This window comes from Ambystoma mexicanum, chromosome 7p (assembly GCF_040938575.1).
Source record: "Ambystoma mexicanum isolate Mex_15411 chromosome 7p, UKY_AmexF1_1, whole genome shotgun sequence".
Lineage (NCBI taxonomy): Eukaryota > Metazoa > Chordata > Amphibia > Caudata > Ambystomatidae > Ambystoma > Ambystoma mexicanum.
The window spans coordinates 479,959,825-479,971,607 of NC_090939.1; the positions used below are offsets into that span (position 1 = coordinate 479,959,825).

The following is an 11,783-nucleotide window of genomic DNA, read 5'->3' on the forward strand; positions in this document are numbered from 1 at the left end:
GATAGTAGAATAAATAAGATAAATAAAAACTGCCAGCTGGTGGCAAGTGCAAGGTAAGTGCAGACATAAATACTGGTAGGGGGACTGTAGGGATACAGAAAACAGTCCCCAGGTGCAGGGATTGCCAGGGAGCCATTGCCCGTGGGCATTTGGCGGGGTCTGGGCCCGAGATCGGAAAGGGTGGCCAGGTAAACAGTGCAGTTTCTGTCAGGAATTCAGCAGGGGAGAGGGGGAGAGAAAGCAGAAGCAAAGAGGAAGGTTTTGAGGTGCTTCCGGAACCGGAGATGAATCTCCTCAAGTTTCAGGGAGGCACGGAGGCAGGAAGGCTGTTCCAGAGGGAGGCCCCTGCCAAAGAGAGAGATCTACCACCAACTTGTTCCTTGGAGAAACGACTGACCCTCAGGGAGTTGGAGGCGGATGAGCGAAGAGCCCGTGAAGCTGGCTCCCCCCCGCTCTTTTCCTGGTGAATTTAGGGACGGCTAGACGCAGGGTGGATGAGGAGCGTACGCTTTGAAGTTTTGGTTTTTTGGAGATGCAATGGTTGAAAAAGGTAGGTGCAGCATTGAGTATGCATTTGTGGGTTAATGAGAGGATCTTGAACTCGATGCAAGCTCTAATTGGCAACCAGTGGACCTACGGTCTGACATGAGAGATTGGTCCAAAACCTTCAGGCCCCAGATGGCCTGGAGTGCCTTGTTCTGAATCAACTGCAGTTTTGAAAGGTTTTTGGATAAGGTGCCTGCAAGAATGGCATTGCAATAATCCAGTTTGCTCCCTATGATGGCTCTGGGAAGGGTAAGTCAATTGTCTATGGTGAGAAATGTCCTGCTGAGGTTGATGAGCTTAGCAGCATAAGTACCTGAGGAGGTGAGAGCCTTACTATGTTTGTGACCTAGGGTTTTCACATGGCTTCATAAACTGGTAGGGTTGCCATTTATGGAGAAGGATGCAACACAGTTTCAAGCATTTGAGACAGTGTGGGGCACCCACTATGAGGATCTCAGTTTTGTCATAATTTAGGCATAGATGGCGTTCAGCCATCCAGGTCTGAATGATGTTGTAGACTCAGTTGACGTTGGCGGAGTCATTGGCATGGCTACCACTGAGTTTTAGCAGGATTTGAGTGTTGTCTGCAAGGTTTGTGTAGAGGGTCCCAAGATAGTCCAGGTGGCCAAATGAAGGTTTTCTGTAAATGTTGTAATGGGTGGGTGACATGCAGGAGCCCTGAGGAACACCATAGGGAACAGGAATGGGATTGGCAGCTTCTGAGCCTCAGTGCTATGCCTAGGTCTGAAGCCATATCGGCAGGAGCCCAGCAGGCAATTACTTTTCAAGTGAGCTTTGAATTGGGTGTATGCAGTGCGGTCTAGAATTTTGAGGAAGTAGGGTATTGTAGTGATAGGGTGGTAGTTGGTGGGGAGTGAGGGGTTGAGGGAGGGTTTCTCAAGTAGAGGGGTGACTCATGCTTCCTTGATGTCCCGGGGGACAGTACAAAGGGGGAATGTATACATTTGGAGATGATGGGTGCCAGGGGCTAAGCACACATCTTGATGATATGAGAAGGGCAGAGGTTGCCCTTGTAGTTACAAGGTTTAAGGTGTTGGATGATGGTGTGGATATCCAAAGGAGAAACTTGGGTGAAGTGGAACGGTTTGGTTGAGGGTGGAAATTCTACTGGGAGAGCAAGGGAGGTGTCTTTGGCGGACAGCAGGGTTTTTTTAAGTTTTGTTTCTCAGTTTTGTGGTTTTGTCAGTCAGTGCTGATTGGACAGTGGTGCACCAGGGAGTGCTGGGGCTTCAAGTTCCTTAAAGATCTTAAAAATCTCCTTAGTGTTAGAGCTGGCCTCACAAACTGTGGTATTGTAAATAAAAGATTTGGTGGATATGATGGCAGCTTTGTAAGTTCTAGCTGCAGCGAAGTAGGCTTCTTTGTGATTGAGTGAAAGGCTCCTCCGTCAGAGGTGTTCTTAAGCCCATTTGTGTTTGCGTAAGAAGATAAGTTCTCCAGTGAACCTATTGTAGACAGAGGATTTCTTTTAGGGTGTAATTTTGAGTGGTGCGTGGTGGTCGAGTGTGTGAAGTAGCAGGGTATTGTAGGCATTGAGGATGGTTTTGGGGTCATTGCAGACAGATGAATTAGCAAGGTAGGAGGAGATGGTGGGTTTGAGCAAATCCGATGTGAGTTTGCAAGTGTTCCTGGAGGTTATGGGGACGAGAATGTTGTCTTTGCAGGTACTGGAAGGCTCCAAAGCTATGAGGAATTGGATCAAGGAGTGCCTGGCCGTGACCCAGTCAAGGGCCCGGCCCTTGATGTGTGTCGGGGAGTTAACAGCTTGAGCAAAGCTCATCTCTTGTAGAAAGGTGGCGAGGGCTGTGGTCTGTGTGTCAGTCAAGTCTTCATTAATAACGTGATAAAATAATCTAAAAATGATGGACTGTAGACTGCAATTAGAAGGCCTGAAGTACTCGACTTTAAATATGTCAGTTCAGGTGACTTTCCATTCTGCATCTTTTGTTAAGATCACATGTAAATCTTTGATTGTTATTCCTGCTTTTTATGTGCTTCTGTATTCCTCACATAATGTATTCAAGGTGACTTAATCTAGTGACATTAGGGCTCGACAAACTGTCCATTCTGTTCTTTTGAGACCTGTGAATCTTGGTAGTAAACAGCTGTTTTATAACCCAAGGAGCTGTCCCACGTTTTCACCACATTCAAATCTCTTTGGCTTGCGGGGGGATTTACTTTGTTCAATGAGTGGTGGCACCACCACTATCACAAACATAAGACGGTGCTTATGGGCTCTCGCCTTAAGTTTGTCGCTGTTGAACCAGTCCTTTGCAAGAGAGTTTGTTGACTCTGACCCTTACTTTTGGTGTTACACAACTTGTCAGAAATTGTTTGATGGCTGAATTTGAATTCCTCTGAAGTTAATATAACAAGAGTAAACACATTCACTGCATCAAGGTGTTACTAGGCTTTTGTGATTATCTTTTAAAGGGCTACTCCAGTGCGTCATATTCTTTTTAAAGTTATATTCACCAGTACCACCTAAGAGAACAGCAACCAATGTAAAATAAAGAAGATGTTTGTTGACCCTGAAAAATGCTTTTAAATTGACTCCAGGATAGAACCATGTTATCCAACGCAATTGCGTTTGTTTACATTAGCCACAAAAAGTCCACTGGGTGAATGTTTGAGTGAAGTAAAATCTCCTCTCCCATCCTTTCTTCCATTGCTATTTCTTTACCATTTTCTTTCCTTCTCTTTTTATTTCACTAACTATTATTTTTAACATCTTTTTGATCTTCCCTTTGCTTCTCCTTTCACTCTTTTTTCTGCCCATTATGTCCTTTTATTCATGTTTATCTCTGCTTTCATTCTGTTTACTTTCCTTCACGTTCCTTCACCCTTTCACTCTTTCTTTTTGTTTCCTTCACTCTTGAATTCTTTTACTTCTTTTGCTCCTTCCTTCTTTTTCATTTTGCTGTTTCTTTTGTCTTTCAATCTTTCACCTCCACATTCTTTCATCCTTTCTTTATTATCTTTTTTCTTTCAACTTCTCTTCCAATCCATCATTTACACTTTTTTATTCTTTCTTCTGCTCATTTTTTGCTTGATTTTTCTTTCCCTCTTTCTTTTACTTTCTACCATTCACTTTTTCTTACATTCTTTTTTCTTTTTGTTTGTTCTTTTGTTCGTTGTGTATTTTTTTATTTCCGCCCTTCTTTCTTACACTCTTTCTTCACTTTTTCTTCTTTTGACCTTTAAATATTTCTTTCAGGCTTCCTTTTAGTTCTTTCTTTTGCGCTCTTTATTTTCAGTAATTTGTTCCTTTATTTACTTACAATTTTTTTTTTATTTCACTCTTCCTCTAGCTCTTTTCATTTGCTCTTTTGTCTGTATGTGCTTTTGTTCTTTTTTGTTTATCTCTCTTTATTTGTATCTGTCTTTAGATGTTTCTTTCAACCTCAATCTCTCTTTGTCCCATACCTTATGATATTTCTTTAATTCTTTTATTTTTTATTTTATTTTGCACTTTTTCTCTGGCACTTTCTTTCTTGTACTTTTTCACTCTTTCTTTTGCTCTAACTTTCATTTGCTCATTCTTTCTTTTAAGCTTTTTTTATTCACGTTTTCTTACATTATTTTTTCTTTGTTCTTTCCCCATTGTGTTGTCTTGTCTTCTTCTTTCTTTCTTGCACTCTGTCTTCAATTTATCTTCTTTTGACCTTTCAATATTTCTTTCAATCTTCCGTTGACTCTTCCTTTTGCTATCTCTATTTTGGCCATTCTTTGCTCTGTTTATTTACACCTTCTTTCCTTTCACTCTTCCTTTAGCTCCTTTCTTTTTATCTTTAGTCAGTAAGCATGTTATTACTTTTTTGTTTATCTCTTTTTATTTTTATCTTTCTTTGTTGTTTCTTTCACCCTTCCTCTCTCTTTGTCACATGTTATATGCTATTTTGTTAATTCTTTTCTTTTTTCTTTTGTTATTTTTCTTTTGCTCTTTCCTTTGCTTTTTATTCTTTCCAACCATGTCTACACTTCCCCTTTGACCAATATGTTTTTTATAGCCAAATCTAGAAGGCAAATTTATCCAAAACGCAATTCAGGATGGTAATTCACAGGTCTCCAGCTTTGTTGGCCGTGTGACTTTGCATATACTAAGTAAAGTCAATGGGTTGGCATTAATCTTTACAATTCTAATGAGAAAAATATTCAGCTCGCTACTTAGCTCTCAACTTCGTGTCCAAGACCCCAAATGCACTTGAGCTTCAAGGCCTCTCAATATTCTCCCCATCATGCTTCTTACCCACCATGTGCCTCAACAACAGCCCTGGTGGCTTACTGCTCCCCCACAATTTTTGAAATAAAAGAATATCTCCCTGGCCTTTTTGAGGGTCTATGACCAACACATAAACATTCGTAATACGAAAAAAAATACAAACTGTGAGCTGCCTCCAAGACCCTTACACACAAAACGTTTTCCCACTGCATCAGTTTCCCCAACCAGAGACATCTCTTCTGAACTGGCCTTTTGTGAAAGAAAACATACATGCATTACATTTTGTCTCTTACCCCCAAACTCAAACACACACAGGGCCCCCTTTGTCCTGACTTATTTCCCACTTAGTCTAAATTAACTGGACAAATTATTCCAAGCATATGCACGTAAACTGCTAAAAATACTTCATTTCTAACTACCAGTGACAACAACTGCACTAAATAAACAAATTTGCTGCACAATTCTTGTCTTCCCCTCTCTGGTCCAGGAACCTCTCCAGTAACTCAATCTGAGCAACAACACCCTCTTCTGAACCAAACAATCTTCCCTTGTTTTCCACTCGTTCACAGCTAAAATAAATACTCCATGATGACCTATACCTAGCAAAATGAGATCCTAATTCACCAAAATCCATTGCTGCACACATAATTTCTCCTATACACTTCTAAGGTCACTTGATTGGTGGGTCAATTTGAAGTTTCTTGTAAAGTAATGCAATGTAATGTTATGGCTTTTCTTGACGTCAGCCATTTTGCTGGCCTATTGTCCCACCACTTATGTAACAACATTGACAAGGCAACAGTTGTGCATTTTGTATCGGCATGGGATAGGTATTCATAGGCACTGCCATAATGTTGCTCCTTTCTCATAAGCCGGCAACACATGGAAAATGGTGTGAGTTCCTGGACATAGCATAGCGATACCTGGCAAATTACTGTACACAAGCTAACACTCTTTTTAATGGGACTTCACACGCAAGGACAAACATATTGCTCATAAAGCAAGCGGCCGATGCACACCTGATTAAGATTTCTTTAAAAACATGATTCGCATATTCACAGCTGCAGTTCTGCCAGTCTCCCCCAGAAGACTGGTTTGAAATAACACTTACAAGTTATTAACAGAAAAAAGTTTGATGTTGTTGCTTGATAGCTCATAGAGATCCCGAGGGATCTGTTTTAGGTGGATAGGGGCACGCATTCGACGGGAACGGCCAATGGGACTATCAAAGCCAGGCACAGTCAATGGGGGAGTAAATAACCAAGAATAACCAATCAAAAGCTGTGTCCCTCCTCACATCCATTTCTCTCTCCTTCCATCCGTTCCCATGGCGTTAGGTTCTGCTTATAGGTAACACTTGCAGCACCAACTAATAGCCAAAACTCAAAATGCGTAAATCAAAAAAGGATGTTTAATTTGATAATAACTATCTTTATTTCTCATTCCTATGTACATTGTTCTAGATGACATATTCACATCCCTGGAATCTAATTCCTTTTCCTTTTATCCCCTCTAGATGGTCCTGCTCGCTCGCTGCGAGGGGCGCTGCAGTCAGACATCACGTTCGGACCCGCAGGTTTCCTTCAGCACAGTCCTCAAACAGCCATTCAGATCAACATGCCACTGCTGCAGACCGCAGACCTCAAAACTAAAGGCTATGCGACTGCGCTGCTCTGGGGGGCGGAGGATGACAGCAACCTACCGCTACATCCTGTCATGTCAGTGTGAGGAATGCAACTCCTAGGGAAACTGCTGCAGCAAATGCGTACAATTAACTGCTGAAGACCTAATGGCCTAGGTGGTTGTACCAGACAGTGGACTGCAGCCTTGAAGTCTCGCTGATGTTGAACATGGGCACACCAGCACTTGCTCATGATCAATATAGAACTCCTGGAAGAAAGCTAATCGGAAATCCATCGTGTTCTCCTTTGAAGGATTTGTTTGGTTGTTGTTGGAGATGGGATTTTCTCTTGTAGTTTTTTTTGGGTCAGACTTTCTGAGCACATTTCCCTAGTTCTGGATATTTCTCTGCTGATGATTAGAAAGGAGTGGGACTGTTGGGGTGTTTGTGCCATTCCAGGCGAGTTTGGAAGTAAGGTCCTGGATTTACATGACTGACTGTTGTATATCCTTTCATTCCTTGAATCTGAGTTTCAATAACCTCGGAAAAAGAGGTTGATGGTTATATTATGGACCGTTTTGCTTCTCCTGCAGCCCACAGCTGGGCAAGTGTAACAGAGCTTACAGAAGTGAAACTTCAATACATAGGATTCGTGAGTTGTTCTGCTAATTCTGGACTTTTTTCCCTGAGCCAGTTCAGATTTCATATTGATAATGAGCAAATATATATTGTTTGGCAATAGATGGTTATTTTCTCCACAAATAAAGCTTATTCTTGATTAAACACAGTAAACCATATACAGGTTATGGCGATGTGCATTTTATTTACCCCTCAAGATTTGTGCAAGTATTCAAAGTCCTCCACTTGCATTTATGTTTTGGGGTGCAAATGGGTTGGTATGTTGTAACGTTTCGGCAATCTCGTTTTTGTTTTTCCTTTGCTAACAGGTTTTATATTCAATGACTCCGACGCCCTTCTCTATCATAGTCATTATCAAAGAAAGACATGCTACCAAAAGAAGAAAAGGATTATTACGCACCCTAAACCAATCCCTAGGATCAAAACGTGAAGATTGGAACTATCAACGCCAATAACTTTACTTAGCCCAAAAAGTAAATACATGCTGCTGCTGCGACAACATATCGGAAGGCACAGTTCTGAAGGATTTTTACATGCAACAATCAAGTTTATATCTGAAGGGTTGTAGGGCACCATAGGGCATTTGATCATTAGGTAACCCTCAGCAGAAGGCTTCTCTAGTGCTGTGATCACGAATGTAAACCAATGTGCTTATGCCGCTCTTCAGTACAACATTCAAGTTTCTGGGTCATACCCAAAGGGGAACGAGAGCAGGTAAGAGTTCCTACTTATGTTGGTCTATGTTGAGAAACCTCCAATTCTGAGGGGAACCTGCTTAGAAGAATCACCGAACTGGACTTGTGCATCGGCTCGAAAGGGGGTCCCATGAGCTTAGCGAGTACTACGTCAAGATCCCATCCTGGCGGTGGATTAGAAATAGGTGGGTGGAGTCTCTTTACTACTTCCATGAATGCCTTGATGACAGGTACTTTCCAACATGAAACCCTATTATGGGAAGTGGTGTAGGGTGATAAAGCTGCCAGGTGGACCTTTAGGGAGTTGAATGCTAACCCTGTATCTAGCAAATGAAGCATATAAGTTAGAATGTGGGAAGGAGTACTTTCTAGGGGGTTGATTTGTTTAGACTGGCACCAAATTAAGAATCTTCTCCATTTGTCAAAGTAACAGTGTCTATTATTTGGTTTTCTTGATTCTTTCAAGATATCCATGCATCTCTGTGGCAGGTTAAGATGTCCAAACTCTATGACTTCAGGAGTCATGCTGCCAAGTTCATTGAGTAAGGTTGCGGGTGCACTGTTAGTCCCTCATGCAGAGTGAGTAGATTGTACAGGCACAGGACTTTGATGGGATTGCACATCACCAGTTTGTGCAGATGTGGATACCATGGTTGTCTTACCCACATAGGAGCAACTAGGATAAGCGTCACTGGTTCCTTGTGGATCTTGTTCACCACCTTCCCCATGAGAGGTGTTGGGGGAAAATTTTGCTCACCAGTTCATCCATAGGGCGTTCCCCTTGGAGCCTGGCTGGGGGAACCTGGGCGCAAAGTCTGGGCATTGACTGTTTACGCTTTTAGCAAATAAGTCTATTGTGGGGAAACCCCATAGAGAGAAGACGTGTTCTACGACTTCTTCGTGTAGACGCCACTTGTGTTCTTCTGGTAGGGGATCTCTGCTCAATGAGTCTGCTAGAGGGTTGAGTGGCCCTGGAACATGTTGTGACGATAGGAACAATTTCCGTTTGAGTGCCCATTTCCAAATTTGCTGCGCAAGTCTGGACAGATTTGGAGAATGTGTGCCCCCCTGTTTGTTGATATAAAACATCACTGTAGTGCTGTCTGTCAGGACTTGCACAGATTGGTTCTTTAAATGGGATTTGAATGCCTGAAGGGCTTTGAATACTGCCAGAAGCTATAGCAGATTGATCTGCTTTTGGGCTGTCATGCAAGACCACAGACCCTGGGCTGTGTGGTGATGGTAGTGAGCCCCCCAACCCAATAGAGAGGCGTCCGTCGTGACAATTTCCTGTACCTCTGGATCATAGAAGGGTTTCTCCTTCAGCAGATTTTCCCTTGTCCACCAGCGAAGATTTTGTACAAGTGTTGGTGAAACGACCACTAGATCGTCCCACTGACCACTTGCCTGAGACCATTGTTTTGCCAACCACTCCTGCATGGGTCACATGCGCAGGCATGCGTGAGGAACCAGGTAAATGCAAGATGCTGTCATCCCTAGCAAACGCATAGCTTTCCACACTCTTATCTGGCGGCAGCTTGATAATGAGGTATTTGCAGTAACAAGTTATGGACTCTTTGCTCTGATGGAAAGACCAACCCCTCTTGCATGTTTAAGACAGCTCGTAGGAAGTGAAGCTATTCCGAAGGGCAACACCTTGAATTGGTAGTGCTGGTTCGCTATCTTGAAATGCAAGAATCTTCTGTGCGCTGGGAACATTGAAATATGAAAATAGGCATCTTTCATATCGAGTGTTGCCATGTAAACCCCTTTTCTTTGAGAGGGATTACCTCTTGTAGCGTAGTCATGCAGAACTTTTGTGGCTTGAAATGGCGCAAATCTAATACTGGGCACATTGTTAGATCTTTCTTTGGCACAAGGAAGTAAGTTGAATAAATACCCCTGTTTTACCTGGTTGGCCGGGGCGACTTCGATGGCATCCATTATTAGCAGAGTGGCTATCTCCTCGAACTCCTGCAGAACTTTTGTGGCTTGAAATGGCGCAAATCTAATACTGGGCACATTGTTAGATCTTTCTTTGGCACAAGGAAGTAAGTTGAATAAATACCCCTGTTTTACCTGGTTGGCCGGGGCGACTTCGATGGCGTCCATTATTAGCAGAGTGGCTATCTCCTCGAGGAGGATACGCTAGTGTCCTCTTGAGTAGATCATCTGTCAGGGGAGGAGCTCTATACAGTATCTGCCTGCTACTGTGGACAGCACCCATCTGTCTGAGGTGATTCCCTCCCAAGTGTGGCTGAAGTTGGAAATGCGCCCTCCTACTGGGGAGGCATGGGAGGGCACCTGAAGTAGAATGTCACTGCTTCTGAGGTAGGGCACCACCTCAAGAAGAGTTGCCCCTTCCATGACCACGACCTCTCCGCTGTCCTCTAGGATAGCCCTGGAAGGACTGACTCTGATTATTACCCCAGGAGGAGCTTTGGTTTTTACTGTAATTGGACCCCGTTGAGAACCTTGGCCGCAAAAATGGCGAAAATTGCCATTACCCCTTTGGCCGGGTGGCTTGTTTGTGAGTTGCCCCAATGATTTGAGAGTGTCATACTCATCTTTGGCTGTCTTAAGGGCATCCTCAACGACCTTGCCGAAGAGCACTTTGGGTTCAATAGGCATGTTAATTAGTGTTGCCTGCGTTTCTGGTCTGAAACCTGATTGTCGCAGCCACGCATGACATTTGATAACAGTACCCTGAGCAATGATTCTTCCGGCATTGTCCACTGTGTCAAGGTTGTTCTTAAGTAAACAGCTTGACACTGCCCTCCCTTCTGCGGCCACTTGTGCTATCTGGGATTTCAGTGGTTCTGGGGCAGACGATAGTAGAGCCGACACTTCCCCCCATTTGTGGCAGTTATAACTGCCAAAGAGGGTACCATTGTTCGCAATTCTGGTTTGGTAAGCCATGGAGGAGGTGACTTTCCTACCCATGGTGTCAATCTTTTTGCTTTCCTTGTCGGGAGGAGCCTCAGAGGAAGCAAGGGGGGTTCCCGTTCATTTCGTAGTTGTAGTTACAATGAATGAGTCTGGCTTCGGATGCCCTCTAATATACAGTGGGTCTGAAGGTGCATGCTTAAAAAGCTTTTCTGCACATGGGTTTAAACTGCACCATTGTTTTCTTGTCCCCAAGGATCTGTTCCAGAAAGTCCTTATCCTCCTGTTCCTCCAGAGACTTGAGACCCAGAGGGAGCTGTGGTGGGGGGGGGGGGTGGATTGGAAACTCTGGAACTGTGCAGGTCTTTCTCATAGAAACTGGCCATAAAGGACATTCTCCTCATTACCCTATCTATGTCTTGTGAAGACCATTCTGCCGAACTTGGGAAGGAAGTCCTAAGTCTTCATCTGTGGGAGGAATAACCCCAGAGTTTTTAGGCATAGTCTCTACAGGTTTGTCCTTATAGTGGATGGGCCTAATTTCCTTAGGCTTCTCTTTCTGACAAGCTTTTTCCCTATGAGTGGTCTTTGAGGACTTCTTTTTATGTACTGTTTCCCCCCCTGGCGCCCAGAGCCATGTGCATCCGACTGTTTTGTCTGTTTGGGGCCTACTACCTTACTTGACACCGAGTGTCGACTTTCGTGAGTGGGAAGGGCCGAAGCTTCGTCTGGGGACGACCAGCCTTCGGAGAGAGTTTTGTGTTCAACACCCTTGCCGTCTTTCGACAGTTGGGTCCTGTTGTGTGGCAATCTTGAACGAGAACGTCTAGAGGACAGGGACTCAATGGACCTCTCCGTGGGTACTGTGCGTTGTGGAACACTTGACCCATGTGTCGAGTCTCGACTAGGGGATATGTGTTTAATGGTGTGTGATTCTGATGCCCTTCCACCATCGGGTGTAGTCCCCACAATATGGCCGCCGGCCTGTCCTATGGGGTCGGGGGCTTACGCTTGGGTAGCCGGAGCTAACCCGTCGCCCTCACCGTCCGAAATGGCGGCATTGCTGCCATCACTGAAAGTGCCTTCTATCACCATGTCCTCGAGTTGCCTGGCATAGTGCGCCCAGCATTTTGTGGAGCGGTCCTTTAAAGTC

General features: G+C 43.9%; 1 protein-coding gene across 2 annotated transcripts in view; it reads left to right on the forward strand.

The window, feature by feature from the left end:
• Nucleotides 1–7,207, forward strand: part of NDP (norrin cystine knot growth factor NDP) — a 278,003-nt gene extending 270,796 nt beyond the window's left edge. For both annotated transcript variants that reach the window (XM_069636502.1, XM_069636503.1), the window contains exon 3: nucleotides 6,306–7,207. In XM_069636502.1, the coding sequence (XP_069492603.1) occupies nucleotides 6,306–6,533 (228 nt within the window). In that variant the 3' untranslated portion in view covers nucleotides 6,534–7,207. The remainder of the gene's footprint in view (nucleotides 1–6,305) is intronic.
• The last annotated feature ends 4,576 nt before the right edge of the window (nucleotides 7,208–11,783 follow it).